The 23,445-nt window shown below is 32.8% G+C and overlaps 1 protein-coding gene across 3 annotated transcripts in view; it reads left to right on the top strand.

Annotated features, from left to right (window-relative positions):
* SLC30A9 (solute carrier family 30 member 9) overlaps window positions 1-23,226 on the top strand; it is a 32,915-nt gene extending 9,689 nt beyond the window's left edge. The window contains exons 7-18 of one of the 3 annotated variants that reach the window (XM_085322753.1): window positions 284-342; window positions 1,140-1,207; window positions 4,650-4,752; window positions 7,566-7,621; window positions 9,008-9,143; window positions 9,561-9,600; window positions 10,040-10,111; window positions 10,580-10,687; window positions 12,393-12,558; window positions 17,985-18,114; window positions 20,711-20,824; window positions 22,969-23,226. In XM_085322753.1, coding sequence (XP_085178879.1) covers window positions 284-342; window positions 1,140-1,207; window positions 4,650-4,752; window positions 7,566-7,621; window positions 9,008-9,143; window positions 9,561-9,600; window positions 10,040-10,111; window positions 10,580-10,687; window positions 12,393-12,558; window positions 17,985-18,114; window positions 20,711-20,824; window positions 22,969-23,013 — 1,097 coding nt within the window. In that variant the 3' untranslated portion in view covers window positions 23,014-23,226. Of the gene's footprint in view, window positions 1-283; window positions 343-1,139; window positions 1,208-4,649; window positions 4,753-7,565; window positions 7,622-9,007; window positions 9,144-9,560; window positions 9,601-10,039; window positions 10,112-10,579; window positions 10,688-12,392; window positions 12,559-17,984; window positions 18,115-18,485; window positions 18,612-20,710; window positions 20,825-22,968 lie in introns of those variants that run through there. The other 2 variants (XM_085322751.1, XM_085322752.1) reach the window with 2 other exon arrangements.
* Window positions 23,227-23,445: the final 219 nt, after the last annotated feature.

The raw sequence follows: 23,445 nt of genomic DNA, 5'->3' as shown, positions 1-23,445 counted from the left end.
GAAATGCTGATGATGTGTACGATCATAACAGAGAGTATTTTGTGTTTACACAAAATACCAAAAAATGTGTATTTCTAATTAACAATAGAAGAGGAATTTTTCCCAGAAAGAGATCCCTTCAAGAGATTTTAATTTGATAGGACCATCTAGCTTTAYCAGTAAGCAGGACCATCTAGCTTTAACGTAAGCAGATTGTTAGCTACTGTATAAAGAAAATCAACTTAAATTCCTTAAACTACTGCAATTGCTAGTAAGTATTCATGGTGATAATTTTGCACTGCAGATCTATTTAGAAACCAAAGGCTGTTGAAGGAGTACAAGGAGTTTTTTGGAAATACTAAGGTAAGAGTTGTTTTAAAGTTTTTTGACTAGAAAAATAACATAAGATGTACTGTGATACCTTTTGAAGGAAAGAACTAAAATAATTGCATAAGCGTAAGTAACTTGAAATTCTTATAAAGTTTATTTTTACTGTAATATATTAGATGTATCTCTGTAAAGCAGTGGTTAATGTTATTAGCCCAGTTTAAATGGGTTCCCAGTGTGGAACTGCAAATCACTGGTAAGTTTTTGTCAATTGTYGTCTTTATCAAAATCACAGCTATATCTGAGATTCTACCTGTAGCCATAATATACAATTAAGAGGTAAATAAATATTTTAACATGATGTTGTTATAYCTTAACATAATATAAGGTATAATAAATATGTTGTTAATTAGAAAAATTGAAATACTTCTCTTAGAAAGTTGTTAAGACTTTGTTCTCTATGCTCAACATTACTATTTGCCCTTAAGCAGACCCGTTCCTTGGATCCAAGTGTTTTGTTTTGGCAGACTGATTTCTTCCATCTTCCTACTGCACAGCTTGCTGTTATCCTTGTGGTTGCAGTGGCCACTGCTGGAGSCTTTTTTGGTTATTTATCCTTTTTTGTAGCCATCCATTCATTATAACATATAAGGTCCAACAGCGAACTGGGAGAGCARTCAGTAGTAAAGTAGGCTTCAAGGACTAACTTTTTTTGCAATAATGTAATGCAAAGTTTTTATTACAATAACTTGTACAGTCGGTTCTTCCTGAGGTCAAGATTTGATTGTTTAGCTTAGTGACTTGTTTTCATGATCTCTCATTTCTTTTTATAGCCACGCTCCAGTACAACATCTATGTTTCTCAAGGGACCAGGAAAGGTGGTAATGGTAGCTATTTGCATGTAAGTGTAGAAAAGTTAATATTTTGTATGTGCAAGTACAAAAAACGTTGATTTTTTTATTATCTTAAAAATGAGAACAGTGTGTGTTTTCAGGTGAAACATACCTGTGTTTCTTAAAAATATGTGACTGAAATTGCTAAAAGCCTAAGAAGAATTGTTCCTAGAAGATTAGAGACTCTTAATTTAAAACTATATGTATGTATTATAAAAAGTTGGATTGTCTAAAAGTGGACCATTAAATCCATACTTGAACTTCTGTAGAAATGACTGATCAGAAAAATTCTGAGAACCAATCAGCTGTCTCCAGATTATTTCTGTTAATTTAATAAACAAATCAATGAAAGGAAAAAAGGAAGAAACTGTTATCATGTAGGCATCGCTCCTCTTTGTTGAAATAAAGAAACAAAAAAAAACCCCCACAGTACTGCAACGTGGGCTTCTAAAATTTACTTTTGCTTAACAGATATAAGTACACAATGTAAACTATGTAACAGATACAAATAAGCGGTAGTATACTTAATATTTTGTGCAATATTAAAAAAATCAAGGACACAATGCATGCATTACTGAGCTCATTTTTMTTTTATAGTGTTTTTGTTGCATATAATCTGTTACAACTCCTTTCTTGGTGTGAGTTATTACATCTACTGCAAAAATATGAATCCCTAATAAAAACAGTAGGAATATTTGTATATAGTCTGCAAACTCAAATACTAATTTAATTGACAGAAAGAGATTAAGCAAGTGCATGCATTGAAACTTAGAGGTTAGTGATATGTATTTTATGTCTGATCAGAGAAAAACAAGTTTTTTTAAAGATGGTCAGACTAAGCCTTTTTTTTTTTTTTTTTAGTTTACAGCTTTCTGGCAGGATAGGTTTATTCAAATTTTTTTAAAATGTAATTTAATGTAGAAACCTTGATTTGAATAAATTATTTTTATCTGCTTTTGCATTTATATATTTTTTAAAGGCTGATTGTTTCTGATTGCATATCAGTAYGTTTTAAAGTTACCGACTAAATCTAGACTTTACACTAAACTTGGTAAGACAGCTGGGAGGATATATGGTATATCTGTTTCAACACAATTTTTTAAATTACTTTTTCATTTTGTTGGTGGATGTGTGCCTCCTCTGTGGACTTTGAAATACAGTTAGAAGCATGGTTGTGTTGSATGAAACTTCCTATTTTCTAGATGCAGAAGAGAGGCTTATCAGGACGTGTATATTAAGAGTTTGACTTAATAAGCAAAAGATTTATAATTCAACTTACGAATCAAACTTTTTGTTTCTTGACATGATGTTCCAAACACTAAAACAAGTATTTTTCAGATTTTGCCTAGTTTCGGTAAGATTTCCTGCTCTTATAGATCCAAACAGTTTTGAAATGAGCTAGTTAGTTCATTCAGGTACAACAAGAAAAATGTTCTCGTATCAGCAGTTGTTGTGTTAAAAGCTGWCTTTGTTGTATTAAAATGAATCAGWGTTTGCTGAGTTTGAGTTATTTTTTCCTCTGCTATTGAAAATTTTTGTGATATTCCTTGTACAGAACTTGGGCTTTCGTAGTACTTGTATTATTTTCAAATGCCATCATGATTTTTTAAATTTGTTTTATGGGTGTTTTTTTTTAAGTGAAATATATTTTACTTGCAGTAAAAACATGTTTTTTGGGGGTTTTTTTTGTTTGTTTTTTTCCCCCAAAACTGACTTTTATCTATTGTCTAACATTGATGTGAATTTCTAGTTAGACGAGAAGCACCAAATTCTTTTTGATAACTCTGTAGCCTCTGTATGTCTGCTTTTTAAAATAATTATTTATTTTATAACACTCTTGATCTTTCTACCTTATGTCTCCAACCCACTGGACATTTTTAATGAATTAATAACGTTGCTGGACCWGACACTTGAAAATCTTAGTGTGGTTTCTTTAGTTCTAGGATGTCAGATCCTCCACAAATACAGAATTTGTATGGGTGGAATAAAATATCAGCTGAGCTCCTATTGTGTCTTCTGARCAAGTGGGGCCCTAAAAATGGATTGCACCTTGAGATAAGCTGTCAACTGCATTAGTACAACATTGAGAAGAAGAATACAAAAATCAAGAACATATTCGTGAATTCCACTGAATTTATTTCATTTTTTTCTCTGCTGAAGCTGTATTGTACCATGGGTTGGAAGAAACTGTTAKTGAAACAGGAAGATTCAGTTGTGAGTTAGTGCTATAACAGAATTCCTGTCTGTTTGGGTTATTCATTAGCTTACTTTTTCGGGTTTTTTTGTTTGTTTGGTTTTTTTTTTCCTCCTCACCTATAAGTTGTAGTAGTGCTTCCCATCTTAGGAGATAATGAGACTGAATTAAAAATGTTAAACCACATTCAGGTTGTTGGATAGAAAKCAGTATAGAAGTAATTACTACCTCCTGTGTCAAGAAGTTGATAGAGTCTATTAGAAATTCTTTAAGAATGGCCTTAATGCTAKTCAGTAAACTATAATCCTGTGTATGGCAATGGGCTGAGTTTGTGCTTCCTCAACTTATGTATTTTTTTCTTGTCATGCGGTTATTTAAAAATGCAACTACATGTTGTTAATACTTGTTCATAACACTAAATGTCATTTGAATACTTTTCAAAATGGCCAATGTGATAAACATCTTCAAAAATCATGTAATCCTCAAGTCTGATTTCTTTTGTAATACAACKGTTAACCTGCTGATCACCATAACAAATGATTGAAGTGGAACATGTCATGTTTGTGAGAGTACAGACTCTAATTTTAGTACAAATAGTTACTGTGCTCCATACAACCTAACACAGTGCCTGCCCTTATGATCTTGYAGTCTGAAAGGGACTTGACAAGTCCAAATGGACATCTTAATGGACATGACCTTAGAAAATCTTTACAGCRTAACCTATTAGTTATTCCATGTCTTGTCTTTCTATCTGTCATCTTACATTCATATCCTGTTAGGAATTGCCCAAGCTGAGATTGGAGTGGAGAACCTTGCATTTTAGTATTACGAGGGGATCTATGGGAAGCGGAAGAATTGAAGTAAGAGGAAAAAGGGATTAGTAAGGCCTATATTACTCCAGTAACAGGAAAAGCTTGATGATTGTATAGATAGGCAATTAGTTGTGCTGAGATCTGAAGGTGGTGGTAGCTTTCAGGAAGTGYAATCTATCCAGTGTTGCTTAGAAGTTAACTATTTTGGGAAAAATAAAATGTATATTTTACATRTCAATTTACCTGAAAGGTTTTTTTTTAACATAATAAACATGCAGAAAATACATATTTCTTATCTGCCTGTATGGGTGTATAATGAACTGATACTTGGTTTCATCATTTGCTGGCATGTAATGCATGATTATTCAGTGCTTGTGGCTTTACTGAAGATATTAAAGGCCAAGTATTCTGTTGTTTAGCTTATTTCTTTTCTTTTGTTTTCAGAAATGGATTGAATTTTTTCTTTAAACTACTTGCTTGGGTTTACACGGGTTCTGCAAGTATGTTTTCAGAAGCCATACATTCTTTAGCAGACACTTGTAACCAGGTGAGTATTTTTAAAGATAGATATTTACAGTAATTGTATTACAGTTGAAAGCAGTAATTCAATCTACTAGTGATCGTTAGTTAGCTTATAGTGTTTAAAAATTAAAGCATTTTTGTGTTTAGTGAGACTTGGGTGCATGTCAGAATTCTTTGTTGTCATTTGTGAACATATTTTGTAAAGSATGTTGGTGTTGAAGAGAAAAGCCAAGAAATTCCAAGTTTATCATCAGCAACTTCTATTAAAAATGACTTTCAGATTATACTATGGTGTGTATTTACAGTGGTCTTCCTATTCAGTACTTGTGTGTTCATTTTTGCTCTATCTTGTGTGATCTACATACTTGTTACTAATATACTCTAGAAAGAAAAGATTAGTACTTAATCTAATGACTATGTAAATAATGTTAGAGCAAAACAGTTAATTTTTAACTAAACCATTACATCTGGGAGAGTTGTTATTTGATTATTGAATAATTTCTGGGTTTGGTCATTCAGRTTACAAAGCTTTCCTACAGTGTGACAAKCTGTGTGTGCTTGCAGTAGGAAATGTACTCTTTTCTATGTATATGTAATATATATGTACATATTTTCCTGGGACAAAAGTGAGTTTCAATTACAAAGTAAGGTTATGGTTGTTTACATTTTTTTATGAAGCTGCAGACAGATGAAGATGCATTTTGTTAGGAATTTACATTACTTAAAGCTCTTTCTTAGCAACATTTCTTTATACTCTTTTGTGAGTACACAGCTATTGTTGCTCTGTTGCATGTTTACTTTAAACTAGTGTTTTTTTACAGGTATTAGGTTATCTCGCTGGTCTTTTATTTACCTTTTATAATGATGTCTGTGTTTTGGTGGAGAATTCATAAACTAACAACAGAGTTATTGATCTAGTCTAGAAGCATTACGTGTAAAAAGAGTCTAGAAAGATTAACTCATAARTAAAATCTGTTTTTAATAATGTTTGGACTAGTATTTCTGTTCATGTAATACTATTTGTAAAACATTTACATTATTTTAACCGCTCCTCAATTATTTCCCTATTCTTTTCTAAACTGGTGTTTCATATAATAGATTATTCCATACTTCATTTGTGACTTATTTTTCCCTTTCATTAAATGAACAAGGTGATGCTGCATCCAAAATGGTTAAAAGGGAGAAACTATTAGTCAAAGATACAAATATTAGGAAATAATTTCCAGGACAGGCTTAATTTTGTTTGTCACAATGCATACATGCAATGTTACCAATTTTATCTTTGGAAGAGCRGTGGCRGTGCCAGATCCTTGTAATTTGAGCTACATGCTGTCTCCTCATAGTAGCTGGTCTCACTTACTGCCCCAACAGACAAGAATGAAGTATTGATCATCTGACAGTATTATTGAGTGCATATCCTATTGCTTCTAAAATTAAAATTCTGTGGTGTTTTTTTAATTCCTGTTAATGAATGTAGATCCTTAAGGCTTTTTAGAATTAAATCAAAAGGCAGGAGTTATCGTAAGTAGAACCATACTGAGCTCTTCCGTGAAACATAAATGGGACTTGAAGATCTGCAAAATATGTATCTTTGTTACTTTGGTTAAAACACCTTCCCTGTCAGGCATAGAATGACAGACTTTGCTTAATCATGTGTTGGTAGAAGAATATTGAGAATGTGAGCATCATGGTTTCTTCATCTACTTCTAGATTGTCTGCTCGCCGCTGGTAGCATAACTAGACACGCACACAGCATGTTCACCTAGATAGGTGGCGTGACAGACTCGGAGTTGAGCTTGTTATTATTACAGTGAAAGAACCAACTTAGTGTTGACTTTTCCACTATTTCCCAGGAGTGGCTGAGCCATTCACTGGGAGACTTGACAATCTTCCTGTTTCCCACATAGAAAAAAAAAATCCTTCTCTTTTTCTAAGGTTTTTAACATAGCAAGATTTGGGAAATAAAAAAGTGAGTGGCTGAAATCCACTGGCAAACAAGAAAGTCTGTGGATAGCCTGTGATATGAGAATGCCATAAAAAAAAAATCTTATGCTTCTCTAACTTGGAGGAATGTTCTGACCCTCAGAGCACATTTTAAGCATTTTAACATTATTTTCCCCACCCTTTTTACTTCAGTTGAACCTAGTATGCTTGTCCGTTTGGAAAGACTGTACTGAGAGCTTGTGTTTTGCTTTGTTTCTGTATTTTTTTGTAGTGATCTTGTATAGTCTTTTTGCAGTTCCAGCTATATAGTAGAGAGGGGGATRCTACTAATTCAGCTGATAATGCTTAAAGATTTGTGGGGAATTTATGGGGAGATAGCCTTAAGGTATGTGAGATGAATTTGTCAGAGGATGTCAATTTATAGATGAATCAWATTTGATAGTAGTGTTATCTACCGTTTATGAAAAATAATTTTTTTCATTCAGTTTGGAAAATAGTTTACTAATGAACCAAACTGCAATGTAGAATAATTGCACTAAATTTATAATACTGTCACCATTGTCTATGTATGATTTATCTTCAAGAGGTGTTTATTTTAAATAGCTCTGTTTCCTGAAGAACTACATTCTTTTATAGTAGAGAGACAAAACTTGTAATTACACTCTAACATTCTCTTTAAATTATAGTTTGCAGATGTCTTAGAGTTGCGATTAATAGTTTTATGGGAGGAAGTTGAAAGACTGATACTGAGGACAATATTCCAGTTGTAATATAACATCAGAAATAGGGCACAAGTGCAAATAAACAAATTGTATCTGGTTTTATTTATCTTGCAAGCTCAGTCAATGTTTTGTATATTTTTCAACTGATATTTTTTCCTTTTGTCCTAAATAGGCATTACTAGCTTTGGGCATCAGTCAGTCTGCAAGGACACCTGACCCTAGTCATCCGTAAGCTTTTGGAGTAAATAATTATAATTTTATATATAATCAATTATATATAAAATAATATAAGTAATTATGTATAGGAGTAAGATTGGTTCTTTTTTGTGAATCACCCTGTTCTTTTTAATTTGCTGTTTCATATAATTTCTGAATTGTATTTTGTTCTATTTTTACAATAGAAATAATAAGAAAAGGGATGTCTGCCAAACTGCGGGAGTTTTAGCTTCAGTGTCTTGATGCATGTTACATTTTGTGATTTTGTTTTGGTACACTTTTTGGTGTGCTTTGGCATTATTCCTTAAAGTTATTCTGGGCACTTCTATTGGATAGATTCACTTTATTTWAAAATATTTATTTGTTTTTAATTATTTCCTRCGTGAAAAGCAAGCTCTTTAAATAAAAGATTACTGTACTATACTTTCTTCGCTTTTCTTCAAGGAGATTACTTSTATCGTTTGATAGAAGTGAGGAGATGTGTTTTACTGAAACTACTTTTATTTACTTATTTTTATTTTTTTTGGCCCRAGTAATAGAGGTTTTTAATGGTATGTGCTTATAGTTTCATGGAATGTTGAAGATACTGTCTTTGTGATATTTTCTTGGAGATAGCATGCTTTATCCTTCACATTTTTGGTTGGACAAGTTATTCATATCCTAAGCAATAGGTTAAAATATATCTGACTTACAGAACTAGGTAAGCTTTTCTTCATTAAGAGCAYCAAGTAAAACAAAAAATATTTTAATCTTAAATTTGTCTAAACATTCTTTGCGTCTCCTTCCTCAGTTTTTTTACCTTCTTCCTCAATAGTTGTCTGTACTATTGCTTTTTAAATGTCTCTAAAGAAATGTATTGTAGTTAGTAGCAGTTAATACAAGAAAGATGATAAAAGTGTACTTTAATACTGCTTTAGCTTTTCTCCCTGCTCATAAAACTGTGTGTTGAAAGTTTGCAGTTAGCTGAAGTAGGTAAAGATGTTACATGTTTTATACTGTTAATTTAAAGGAAATGAAGTATATAGGCTAGTTGCCTATAATGACCAGAATTTTCATTTAGAAGTAACATTTCAATAAAATGTAAATGCAACATATTCATTAAACACTAGAATGATTTATTTACATTAATAAATACCTCAGTCTCTGCACAAGAGCTAGGAGAGCTATTTAAATAGCTTGTTTAAAAAGGAACTAGAAAAAATATCTTTGTGTATACTAAACATCCTTTTTTTAGATGGCTTTTATTTGATTAGGTTGGATTCAGCAGCTGTATTTTAAGTAGCTGTCCAGTCATGTGGTGCTAATTTTCAAGACAAGCAAAAAGTTCATGGAAAAATATATTTGCAAAGAGCTAGAATCTTATTTTCCTAAATGACTTTCTTTGTTTTTTTTATCTAGCTATGGCTTCACAAACATGCGCTATATTGCCTCCCTGATTAGCGGAGTGGGAATTTTCATGATGGGTGCAGGACTTTCTTGGTATCATGGGATCATGGGTTTACTCCATCCTCATCCTATAGAATCTCTTCTCTGGGTAAGCAAATCATGTTTGATATTGTATCTGTAGATAATACTGGTGACTTAATAGAAAGTAATGGTCTAGTATGAAATGCACTTCTTGAGTCAGTTTGAATCCCAAAGCAATTCCAACCACCTTTACTGAGAATGTTTTAAGAAAAAAATCGTATTTGAACTGTGGTTTATCATACGGCAAAATGAGATTGTCCTTTAAACCCTGCARTGTCCATTCTTACCTCCCAAGATCCTTTTCCATTTTGCAATATGTATTGTATAATTTGAATATTGTTAACTGCAGGATAATTGTCTTGTAATTATGGATACCTGCATGGGAGAATGGGGAATGAGGTTCTCGAATGGTGCAAGGAATATGTACAAATATGTATATAATGTGATAATTAAGAGACTTTTTTTTGTTGTTGTTTTTATATAGGCATATTGCATTTTAGCAGGATCTTTGGTTTCTGAAGGAGGTATGCAGTGTTAAAAAATATTTCTATTTGTTTATTCTTAACTTCTGATAGTACAATCTGATTACTTATAGTAATATTTTCTGTGGTGTAAGCAAAGACTAAAGTTTTGAACTCTTCTGATAGTTGCATTTTGTTTGGGAAAACTTTTTTCCTTTCCTCATCTGCATATGTAATAAAAAGTTGAACACATCATTTGAGGGCATTTGTAGAATATCTCTTTTTTTATATTAAACTACCAATGAATAAACAATTTGGTTTGTGTGGGGAGGTATGCACGTAGATAAAGGTATAGCTTTATACTTTGCCATTATTCAAAGCATTGGTAGCCAGAGTTTCCTAGATGACACGTTCCTATTATATAAGGATTTTCCCTTTTCAAAATAGAAGCAAGTTATTTTGCCTCTAACCATTTTCAGCAACTACTCTGGTGTTGTTTCAGCTACCCTTCTTGTTGCTATAAATGAAATTCGGAGGAGTGCTCGAGCCAAGGGTCTCTCATTTTATCAATATGGTATGTGTCATTATAGCAATAAGGTATGTGATTATTTAAAACAATCCATTTACCCATATTTGCATAACTATAGAAAGCTTTGTCTCTCTTCTCTTCCCCCTGACCTACTTAATTGTTAAGTGTTTTATTCTAGTAAGAAATACATTTTATAAAATAGGTAAAAACCTATTGATTTAAGTAGCACTGCTTACACACTTGTACTAAAGTAGTTGGGAAGTTTATCCTGAAGAATGCCAATTAGATTTACCGGTATTTTGGAGATGCTTCCGTAAGTGATGCAAGGCTTGCTCTATATATTTATGAATGCTTTAAAGAAGTGTGTATGTATGTAAAAATTCATGCTTTACAGTTATATGTTTATAGAAATTTTTCCYCTTAACTTGCTGGTAAGGATGTAGTTTTTAAAGTACTATGCGTAATATAGTAAGACTAAGATTTCTACAGCAGTGCAATTTTTGTTGAATACAGTTGTGCAGAGTCGTGATCCTAGTACTAATGTGGTGTTACTGGAGGATGCTGCTGCAGTTCTGAGTGTGGCCGTAGCTGCTACATGTATGGGTCTGACTTCTTTAACAGGTAAATTCTACCTCAAAATGAGACAGACTGAATATGAATTTTCTTCTGTGCATGATATGAACACAAAACATGTTTTATATGGCTTATTTATTTTAAATATATGGCTATTTTTCTTTAGGCTTATTGTCATACTGTGACTTTATTGCCACCTCACCCTTCCCAGAATGTCAATTTTCTTAGCAAAACAATTGAAGATTGACAACAGCTATTTTTTAGTTTTTAAGTAGACCATTTGTTTGTTGCACACTTTATAAAAAGTATATTGCTGTATGATATACAACCAGTGGATAATTTACTACTTACACAGACTTTGTTTTATGCAGAATTTGTCCACTAAAATTGTACATGCTTTTACTGTTTAGTAGTTTCATGCAATAACACTATGCCTGGTGGCATTCACTTACAGCTTATTGTATTAAAAAAAAAAAAAATCAAAAAACTTGTGTTACAATCTGCTATTCAGAATTGATGAATTTSAGTGAATTTCTAAAAGTAAATTTTGATGAAAATATATCTCTGCTCTTCTATTTTGTTAGATTCTGGGGATTTTGTACTGTTTTCTGTTTGTATTTCCAATAGATTGAGTTGAAGATTTTTAAAATTAGAAAATAGTTTTAAGCTTGAAAGAGTACTTGCATGCCAGTGGGTCTAATTTCCTTTTGACCTGTTTTGTTAGACAGACTAAGGTATTCTTCTATTAGAAGTATATTTATTATCACCAATTATGTAAATCACTTCCTATCTTAATGTGATTACATAATTTGAGCCTCCTTAATAAGCTGTATGCATCTCCATGTGCATGTGGGGAAGATTTAAGGAAGGAATTCTATTATTCCTTTGGTTACAGAATGGTGTCAGTATTGCTCAGGAGCAGTTATTTTAATCTGAAGATAATGTGGCAAACTCATGCAAATATGATGATCTATATGGCAGGTGATTCAGAGCTGCAAAAGTCTGCCACAGTTAAGTTTTCTAAAGGGAGAAGAGTATTYATTTGTCCATTTGTAGGTATTTGCTTTAGTTTTTTGGTTGTTTAGAAAAATAATGTGGTAATTTCTGTTTCTCTGTAGGCTTTTAAAGAGYTACTTGCAAGTTTCGTTCTTTATATAGATGTCTTTTTTTTTATTATTTTATGTCTAGTTTACTAGATCTGAATGAGTAAATACATGGAGTGCTCATCCATTATGCAAGTTCTGCATTCTAGAAGCGGTTAATACTTGCAAGGTTTTAAGTTGATAGGAAGAATTATATAGGATTGTCCTATTCATCTGTCAAAATGATAGATACATATAATTGTCTTCATAAGATAATGTTGCCTTACTGATGAAAGAGCAGACTTTTGATTGTGCTACTACCTATTTTTAGATGTATATAATTTTATATTCATAAAGTTGAATCTATATCACAGAACCGAAGACAGAAGAACTGACTAATTTGTTAGTCCTAGAGGAGACAGTTTTGTAAGCGAGGGAGAGGAGGACATGAGACTTTATTTTAAGGACTTATTTTCTTCCAAATTCTTGTTCATCAGTAGTAAAATACAGAATTAACAACACATTAATGTATGAATTAAAAAGAAAAACCTATGTCTTTTGGTGTGAAATTTGAATATCTGCTGTGTTTTAGAAGTACTCTGTGAAACTAATTTGAGTTGTGATTGTGTGTGGTTTTTGTTGTGTGTGTTTTTTCTGTTTTTTCTTTTTAGGAAACCCCTATTATGACAGTTTGGGGTCTCTAGGTGTAGGAACTTTGTTAGGAACTGTATCAGCATTTCTAATCTACACTAACACAGAAGCTCTTCTGGGAAGATCCATTCAACCTGAACAGCTGCAGCGACTTACCGAGTTACTGGAGAGTGATCCTGTTGTAAGGTGAGAATCTGATCAACTCAAAATCTCTAACGGCCCAACAAAAAGCAAGAAAATAGCATTTGAAAAGAATAGCTAAAGAATTTTAAATGAGAGAAATCTYTCTTTCTTTCTTTTTTTTTTTTTCTTTTTAAGAGGGAATCTTCTGGATTAAGATTTTAGAAACTTAGTTGTTGTATGCTAGAAATTTTAATAAGCAAATACTTCTGTCTGTCCATTCTTCCATATATGAAATAATTTCAAATACATTCTCACAGTTATTAATTACAGGAATTGACATATGGTTTAATGAGAATGCCAGCTGAACTTCAGAAGTATTTCTAAATGCTTGAAGTGATTTTATAATTTACTAATACTTAAATGTTTAAATTCTATTTTATTGTGAATACTGAGTCTCCGGAATTCTGTAAGAGTTGTCAGTGAAGTGCTGCAGACTTATGATATAATGGTTTCTGCATATTAGATGCTTACAAAATGAATTCAGTGCTAGTTTCTCTGACTGCTTTGGAATTTACAATTTGCAGTGAAATAACAAACTTACAGGCTATTGCAATTCTAAAATCTTGTTTAAAGTGCTTTGTAAGAAGCTATTTTAGCTCACTTTAACCCTGTTAACTTTGATTTAAAAGCCTTTTTATTTTCTTCTTAACCTTTATTTAGATTTATATTTTGGTATAAATCACTGGAATATGTTAGGGCTTTTCTATTTGTAGTCATTACTGAGCTGCAGACAAAAAAACCCGAGCCCATTAGTTTTGGTATCAGGTGTTCCTGTATTAACTAAATGCTGCATCATCTCAACTGCAAGCAACAGATGAATGACATGCCCTTCGTTCTAGAAGGTAGCTATGTTATAAACAGTGTTCCTGTTTTGGAAAAAGGCTGTGTTAAAATTTTCGCTTGTCAGTAACTAAGCTTTATTAAGGAGCTGTGGTTGCTGTGCATTAGTTTCAGTGATGGAACATGTGTTTAACAGTATTGCTTTAGAGTAATGGAGTTCACTTGGCTATTTGCATGTCACTTTGTTAGCTGTTTTGTCCAGAGCGTATCCTTGCTTGTCCCAGGTTGGAATCCTAGAATCCTGCAGTTTCTCCTATCTCAGAATCCATTTAGTGTTATATTCTGCTCTGTAAACAGCCATAATTTCTTAACAGAGTAGATCTAGCTTGTCTCCTTCTGGCCAAAAATGTTTTCTAAAACAAAAACTAACTTAATTTTTTAAAAAGCATGAAGGTAAAATTGCTTGCGAGGGTAAACTGCTTGGATAAATATTTCTCTTAATCATAGAGGCTGAAGCGTGTTCAGGTACTTTCCATAACACTGTCTGTCTTCTGTATTCATCTGTCTCTGGTGGTCTATATTGGTGATCCATCACGTTATTTGGCTTGATTCCTCTGAATTGCACAACTTGTCTTTTCCCCAGCTTCTYTTTTGTAGCCCTAATACCTTGTGCTTGGGTAAATTACATCTTCCAATAAGGCACTTGGTCTTGATCTCAGAGTTCTGTATGATGTACAGCTTGTGATTAGAAATATTTTTTGGGGAAAAACTTTACTCATTTTTTTTTCTTACTCCAACCTTGGGCTGTGTGTGGTATAGTGTGTGGGGTTGTGTGGGGTTTTTTGTTGTTTTTTTTAAACACTGATGAAATGAGGAAGTCCTTTAAACATTAAGTATTTCTCCCAAAGGCTACTTAAGCTACTTCTCTACCTTGATCAGCTTACTTTTGGACTTGTAAGACTTAAAGCATTTTCTCAAACTGCAGACTCTCTCATTTTCTTAAATATGGACATGAAAGCTGTATATACTATTTTAGCATTTGTTCTACTGACACCATATGCAAAGGAACAACARCTCCTGAGTACTGGGCTGCTTATACAGCTGTGACTAGTATTGTCACTTTGTATTCCAGCCTTTCAGGGTCTTCAGCTATGAAACTGTAAATGCATTCCCAATGCAATCATTTCTGTAGWAGTTTGCATCCTAGAGTAGAATCTTTTTCTTTCAGGGTGGATTTGTGATCTTTATTTTCAGATGTGTTCAGTGAAATATRAAAGAGGTATATCTGGGAATAATTTGACATTCATCAGAATGTATTTTGGGTTCAGTTGGACTAAAAGAACCGAGAGGCTCTGATTTCTCTCTTCTTTTTTCAAAAAAGAATTTTTTTTTGAAAGGGTTTGTTTGACAAACATTCCTTAAAATATTGTTGACTGGATTTAATCCTCTTCATATATTWTTTTTTTCAGCTTTTCCACAATTTTGCCTTAGGTTTTCAGATGAAGTACCTTTTCAGTTACCTAGATTGTCATTTTTGCCATTCTGAAATTTTGGCGTATGTTGTTAATACTTCCTTTCAGTCTCATCAGTACTGCAAGATGAAAAATTGATTGTCCTTCACAATTTCTCTCAGTTCTCTGGGCTCTTGAATGCAGGTTGTGCAACCTGCAGAATTGGAAGTATTTCATTTTTTTAACTATGCAATATACCTCTTGGTTACTGAGAAATGCTCTATTGTACTAGCACATTGTTTTGTTTTTATCAGATCAAGAATACAGTACTTGTTGCATGTTTCTACCTATTCTATATCATTAGTTTAAAAATTTTACCATTTCAATCTAGTAGCAGGTTTGTTTCAGGTTATCCTTTGTTTCTACTGTACTTGAAAAAACAATAAAACAAAAAACCCTTCACATTTCTAGTAGTGCTTTTATTTCACTTCTATCAGATTCTTAGACTACACGATTTCTTTTTATACTGATGGCAATTTACTTTATATATATACACACACACATATGTATAGATATACATATATACACACATTGCTCAGTAATTTCTAGTTTTAGCCCTTATTTCATCAATGAGCTAGAAGGGGCTTTCAGCTGATGTTATTCTCTCGGCTTGAAAATTATTTGTTTCTATGTTTTGCCATATAAGTGTTTCGTTCTTCCGATTCTCATTCACACGTTTTGTTCCCTAAGACTTTATTGTATTCAACTTAGTTCAAATTTAGGAAACTAAGCTTTTGAAACTGTGAAATAAAATACTTCATTTGGTACAGATTGTCCTGATTTTGTTTCTGTGGAATGTTACAACTGGTGTACCCACTAATTTTTAGTGACTGTTTCATTTTTATTTTTTACTTATAATAGGTATTTGGTAATTGTACTACTATTCAGTTGGAAATATATCATTCTAATTAAAAAAAAATCTACTGATGACTCACAATTCATATCTTGAAGTCCTCTATGATACACTTTGCTTTAATGTCAAACTTGCTCTGTTCCTGAGTTTGAATTAGTGATCTACACTAGCCACTCAGAAGCTTCCATGCACAAGCTTTGTAACACAAATTTAGCATGCGTATTTGTACTTCTGAATTACTAGTGATTTTCCTCTTGACTCATTGTCTTATCTTTTCTGGACAGGTTATAAACAGTAAGGTGTTTTTTTGTTTTGTTTTTTTCTTTAGATATACAATATATGCATCATCCCACTGAGTTCAGATATCAAATTATTGCCTAGTGAAAAATCTCAAATTTCTTTTATTATCCTCTCTCCTAGCTCTGATACGTTGACACTTGATAGTTCTACATTTTTGAATCATGCACATGAATTCAGATGTCTTCAATAACCTTCATTGAACCACMTCTGATATCTTAAGTACCCTTCTGTGTGAGGAGAAAGCTTGATGCCATTTTGGTTACTCAAGTCAATATTGTTTTGATTTGGTGGCTTCCTGCAAGTTTACTGTGTAAACTTGACTGGAGCTGGAAATTCTTTATAGCTACTAGTAAGTAAATAAGAAAAACAACTAGTTCTTCTAATCTGCTTACATGTTTACTATGATGTATTTTTTTCCTGTCAATATTTAGTTGATTCTATTGCTTTTTTTTAATGTGCTTAATACTACCCCCTTCCACTGAGCATTGCAACAAATTCCTCCTGTTCTCAGCAGGCTTTTCGTTTTAGCAGGCTACTTCTGAAATATGTCTTCCACTTCCACCCACATGTGAGCATTCAGTTATGAAAGAACATTTCTAGTTAGGCAGAGCAAACAACGTGGTTAAGACAAGGTACATTCTAATTTTACAGGTGCTATGAAATTGCGCAACTTAGTAAAATTAATGAAAAAAATGTGTATTTTCCACCAGGTGAGCTTTATTTCTGAATCTAGATGTTATACTGGAATTCAAAATTTGTCATGATTGGATTTTTTTTTATATCAACAAAACCAAAATCTTTGAAATACTTAGGGGTTTTAGTTGACCGCAGATATTTGTTTTGCTTTGGAAATGTTGAAATAAAGCATTTTAAAACTTCTGTGTGATTTTTATAACCTCATATTTTTGTCTTCCTGATCTTGATGCAAAAAATGTGGAAACGTATTCTACAATAGCAATTTAAAATTCTACTTGATTTTAAAGATAAATGAGGTTTATGTTCATCAAATTGAAGAAAAATGAAATTTTACAAAATTTTACACATTAGAGGATCTAGACATATTGTAATGCATTTCAAAAATGTAAGTTTACTTCATACTTTATTATCCCTGAAAAATGGAGGGCTTTTTGTTATTGCCTGTATTCAGAAACTTCTGGTGCTTATTCACAAGCAGGAGCAAGACTATATGAATAGTAAAACACAAATCTTCAAAGGTCCAAAATGTAAATAAATTGCAATGTTCATATTCTGTAATGTATTAGGAATCCACAAATGAAACATTTTTGCCAGTTACAAACAGTTATATTGTGATTAAGAATGATTTCGTAGTTYAGTGCAATCAAAATGAGTTCCAAACACATTATTCCCATTTTTCTCTCATATCAAATGTAACTTGAAAGAGAAAATTCTCAAGAAAGGGATATGTTTTCAAATTGTACTTATTTTGAAAAGGAAGTTTCTATAATTGCAATGTATCCTTTCATTAGTTGGCAACAGATCRTTCTTTTCTTTGAAATCRGGGTAGATTTTAGAATAATTGCATRTATGTATTTGTTATTCCAGAAGAAATTATCATTATATCGTAGAGTAGGAGAAAGCATAAAAACTTGTGTGCAATAGCAAATAATTTGAATTTTGAGTTTGATTCAAAATTAGGGAAATTCTCAGTTTTTATTGTGGGATGTATTTTGGGGGGTTTTGTGTGGATTTTTTGTTTTTTGCTATTAGTCTAGTTCAAATCTGCCATCTTCTTTGTAGTTTGTTTTCTTACTAAATTCCTGTGGAAAAGATACAACCAGTTTAATATAAAACAGTATTTAATGGGAGAATGTGGTGACATAATGAGTATTTGTTAGTCAAGGGCCATGGACTTCCAAAAATATGCGATTGTTTTATGGTGACAATGCTGTGAACTACAGAAGTTGAACTAGCTGGTTGTTTGCTGTATGTTGTTCTACATGTTCTTTAAAAATTGTGTGTTTCAGAGCAATTCATGATGTTAAAGCCACAGACATGGGAATGAGCAAAGTGAGATTCAAGGCAGAAGTAGACTTTGATGGACGGGTTGTTACTCGTTCTTACCTGGAAAAACAAGACATTGAACAGCTGCTACAAGTATGTTTTAAAAAGTGTTTTTGTGATTTCCAGCATTTGATTTTACTTTTCCAATTTCAAGTATGTTCAAAGCAGGTTTTTCAAACAGATGGGGTATATTCCACTTCTTCATTTTGAAGGATTACAGATGTTTTTGCTTTCTGTCAGCATGTTAAGTATCTCTACACAGAATCCTATTATTTGCTGCTGAAATAGAGCCATTTGAGTAAGGCTTGGGTAGGGAGGAGGGCAGGTTTAAATTCAACCTTTTCTTAGAAAATACAGGTTTATCTGAAATCATTTTGCTAGGAACATAATTTTTTCCAAGAAATATTTGTTAATTTGTATGTTCTCTAGTAAAAATCAGAAGCCTGTCGCTTTTGTTTTGGCAGAGGCAGTCTCCTTGGGTGTTGAAGATGCAGTGTTATGATTTACAGAACCTGCCGTTCAAACTAACATTGAATATGGATTGCTTGTGTCACATACCTTAGCCGCAGTTAAGAATTAACCATCCTTAAGTGAGTGTCTGACTCTAATTTTAATGTAGTGCAGCTTTTTTTAATCCCTTGCTTCAATAAAGAAATGCAAAACCACTCAGATGAATTTTACCTGGCAAAGCTATAAAGCATAATTTACTTTAAAATCTCCTTATATTTTAGATAAGCAAGCTATAGTCGTCCAATTTCACCAATAACTGTGGGTTATATACATTTTCTTTTGTAGCTGTGACTTTTTTATTTTACTCTTCCTTATATACCACTTCAAAGTGAAAAGAAGATGTGAGATAATATCTTAATTTTATGTTTTTAAGTGTGGCTTACCAGGTATCTGAATTTATATGTAAGCTACCTTAAATTTAAGCCATTAGCTGGTGTCCCAYTTTTAATAAGTACTACCCTTTAATATCAAGGGGGTACATTGTCTTTCTTTTTTTTATCAGCTGGTGTGCTAAACGATCTTTTTTTTTTTAATTGGATTTTAATTTAATACTTTTTTTTTTGAAGAAGGAGGAGTGCTATCAACTTGTACTACTGAGATGCAACAGGTTTTCTTGGTTTTATATTGCTAAGACTTTTTTTTTTTTTTTTTTTNCTTTCTTTTTTTTATCAGCTGGTGTGCTAAACGATCTTTTTTTTTTTAATTGGATTTTAATTTAATACTTTTTTTTTTGAAGAAGGAGGAGTGCTGCCTGTGCACGTTTTGGTTTAACAGCAGAATGTTTAATAGAGTTTTATGTTGTTCTTTTTTTTTTTTTTTTTTTCACCTTGCTGTTGCAGCTGTTCAGTATGCTGCTTTTCTTTGGAAAGGCTTTATTAAGTTTTGTTCTTTACCTTCCTTTTGGTGTTTCGCATGCAACCTTCCTTGGTTCTTCCAGCTGGTATTGTTGGGAAAGTTCTTCCTTAATGTTTCTAGATTGACAAGTTTTTCTTATACAAGTTACATAGTTCCACTAGGTAACCATCTGTCTGCTATGAAACCATTTCTGACAGGTAGTTGTCAGGACTCAGCCATCCGTAGTCAAGAACAGATACAGTACTTGCCTTTTGGAATATATATGTTTTTAATTAGATCATCCTGTATTGATATCAACATTGCTCTTTCCAAAGTTGTGAAATATTTGTTGGAATGCTCTCATTCAGATTAATCTTATTTCTTTTGCCTCTTAGACTTGCCCTGATCATAGTTGTAGCTTAGTGTGGTTGGAGTATTTTTAAGCTCCCTCAATTCTTTTTTTAACCATTAAAGTAATGAGAAAATTGAACTTTAAGTTGTTTTGTAGTTGTATATGCAAGAAGAACTGATTATTTAATTGTTACTCTGTCTGTCAACAGCAACCTGTTTGTCTCAAACATACTGCAACTTTATCACCTAGCTGTATGGCTGAGATACTGTAGTTAGATAAACAGCTTCTAGTCAAGTTGTTTTTTGGGTGTATGACCTCTAAGACAAACTTATTGTTGTGATACTTTCTTTGGTATTTGTAATATCTGTTTTCTAGAGTGAGGAATTCTCGCCTGTAGTGGAAATCTGCCTAATATTAGAGGGAGTGTAGCATCCTGTCTTCCTTACCCTGATTTCTGCAGCTTGGTATATGCTTGGTCTCCTAGGCTGAGTTCACGTCAGCAGTCTTCCAGTTCTTGGATATTACAGGGGGATAGTATTTACAGCAGTCTTCACAGTATTCCTTATGGATTTTGAGTTAAGATAGTAATGTGATGCCCACAGTAAGTAGTATGATGGAATAACAAGAAGATACGGAAATGAGGAAGGAATACCAAGAGATAATCTGCTTTATCTCGCTATGACATAGTGACATCTTGGATACTTCTAGAAAATGAATAAAATTCTATAAAATTGGTCTGCAAATAAAGGAGAAAATCCATTAAAAATAAAGGGATGTTTTATATCAGATGCAGATGTAACAGTAAGCTAGTCATTTTTATCAAATAGATACTATTTTTCCATGTCTAGTTGTCAGACTAGATGGTGTTACGAAAGAAAATGGCAAAGGCTGATAACTTTTTTGTGTTTGCAGGCCCAGGAAATATGTCAGGACCTTTTGTGGGGTTTTTCGCTTCTTCTGCATCTCAACCTCTTAAATTTCTTATCTTGCTAGGAAATTCAACAAGTGAAGACTCTTGAAGAACTAGAAGCCTTCATGCTTAAGCATGGTGAGAATGTTATTGACACACTGGGAGCTGAAGTAGACAGACTTGAGAAGGACCTAAAGGTAAGATTTAGCTGTTGTTAGCGGTTATTCTGTAATAAATTTTAAACAATATAATTGCATCTACTTTTGAGAGTTGTATTTGGTTGATAGTCCTAATGCCAAACTTCTTGCTATGTTTTTTTTTAACTAAATTCTGACCAGCAGCAAGCCCTTACTTTGCCTTTGGTCTGTTTGCTATATATATTGGTCAGAGTTTTATACTACTGTAGAACACGCTTTTTATGAAATGCTACCTGACTGTTYTCCGCAAGCTAGGGTAGTCTCTGAATGTCAGGTTATTTATAGRCTTTTAAATTCTGTTTTAGTTGTAAAGAAGCAAATTTCAAATGATTTTTAATCTGGCAGTTAGTATTGTATCAAACTGATATCACTGTGTGATGAGAGCTTTAATTACCTGACCATTTCTGCACTTGGTAGAGAAGTACAATATTTATTGCTTTATAGGTCTGTTATAACTTTTTAATCATTACATAAACAAAAATCGTAATCCTTTTTTCATTCTGAGTTTTAAAAATCTTTTGGTTGATACAACAGAGGATTGTTACATTTTTAATTTCTAATTATTATATGGCTATTAAAATCTTAACCTGAGAACTAGCTGTGGGTAATTAGAATGGCTTGCTTAATTTCATTTTCTCTTTGTATATTCCTTACATACTGTAAATAGAAGCAATATTGTTCTGAATAGTCTTAAGAAGGATCATTTTTTCTTTTATYGTGTTGAACACATTATTTGTATCTTATGTCTTTGGAAGTTCTAGTGTTAGATCACTGCCCTGGATGGAGACCTAGCTGTGGTTATGCATGACTCAAGGCCTGTGCTTGTACCTGCTAGTTCTGAACAGAATTGGAGAAGTATGAGATTTTTAGTGTTCTCTACTTCTGAGTTAATTTTAAAAACATTTTTAGATCCCCAAACAAATACCAAAGCAAATCTAGKATAAAGTTTGGGCCTCAACTCAGGGCCTCAGGTGTGTGCGCCTTGTGTAGACGGAAAAGATGGATATTTTGCATGTTTATGCCCTCTTGTGGTTGACCAGCAGAGGGAATAATACTGAGTCATCTAAAGATGGTATAGCTCACGAAAAATGATTGGTAAAAACTTCTATATAGTATCTATTCTATACATTTCCATAGAAGACATTCTGATTTTATATTTCTATACAAAATGCAGAATTCATTTCCTTTTTTATGTGGTTAAGAATTTTCCTTGCCTGGAGTTGCCAGGTATTTGGTCTGACAAATATTTTCACAAGTTGAGGTTAGTTCTCTAGTATTTTCTAGWGTGAATACAGAACTGTAAGTATATTGATTGCCAGACAAATACAGTCTGCTTTTGATTGCCTTTTGCCTTCATCACTCAACGCTGCTCAAGCATGACCTTGGCCATAGTGTAGAACTTCTGAGAAGTATTCTGCTTTTAGTTTCATCTCTCCAGAGTGATGTTGTTTAAAAATCAAATTATTATTTTTGAGTGTAATTGTATCAGGAGATCTGGTTCTTCATGTTTTTTTGAGCAGCAGGCTCGTGACTAATCATTTGAAACATGAATACTGTGGGTTTTTTTGTTTGTTTCGTTTTTTTTATGTAGACAAGTGTTTCAGTGGTGGTGGTATTTTAAACCTCGCATGGATAGTACAACTCATGTAGTGACCATAACATTTCTACAGGATCAGAAAGATGCATATTTCTTAGCAGAAACAGTATTCTGAATCTTTGTAAATAGTTTCAATGGCATGGAACAAACTATTTCAGCAATTATCTGGTATTCAGGCAAGTGCCCGTTAAACATGTGTGTGTCATTTTAAGAATGTTTTGTTTGGTCAGTTTTATATAAAAACTAATTGCCTTTTTTAAATCAAAAGAGCTGCTTCATACTTTTTAATGCATAAGAACTAGTTTAACTGTGAAGTTGAAAAGTATTTGTTGAATAAAAATACTTAGTCTTCAAAATTGTTTATAGTGTGGGATATATTTATTGAAATTATTCTTCGTTTTAAAATAGTCCCTGTGTTACCAGAAATAAGGATTTGTTATCCAATTGATAACATCATACCATGAATCCATCATTTATATCCATGTGCAAATACATGTTTGAACATTTTTAATAAAAAACATTTTTTATCTTACTTTTTTTTCCCCAGCAACGAAACCCTGATGTTCGTCATGTGGATTTGGAAATACTATAGACTTGACGGAAGAAGTCTTTAGGTTTTGGAAAGAAGTTGTGTAGAGGGATGAAAAGCTGCTGAAACTGCAGTGACCTCAGTACCATACCTCGCTTACTTTTGCTGTAGGCTTCCTGGACTGTTAGCACTGTTTCTGGAAGAACATTAGACTCGCGGGCAAAACTTTCTGTGGCAAAATCAATTTCAAAAAGCTACTTAATTTCCTCAAGAGAATCTGTCTGAGTGAATTTATTGCAATTCAGAACTTGAGGCTTGAGGTTCAGTTAGGGAAATATTACTGCCTGAAAATATACAACATGCTTAGTTTTTCATTGTGTCCCTTTGCAATCAGTTTGCACTTCATTAGTTTCTTTCAAGATATCATTAAAGATTCTTGGGAGATATTAAGATTAGCTAGGAAGATTTTGTTCCAGTGGAACCTGCCAACCTTAA

The sequence above is a fragment of the Rhea americana genome, unplaced genomic scaffold (genome assembly GCF_003343005.1).
Source record: "Rhea americana isolate MKP2758 unplaced genomic scaffold, rheAme1 scaffold_8, whole genome shotgun sequence".
NCBI lineage: Eukaryota > Metazoa > Chordata > Aves > Rheiformes > Rheidae > Rhea > Rhea americana.
This window is presented reverse-complemented; position numbering and strand designations above follow the sequence as displayed.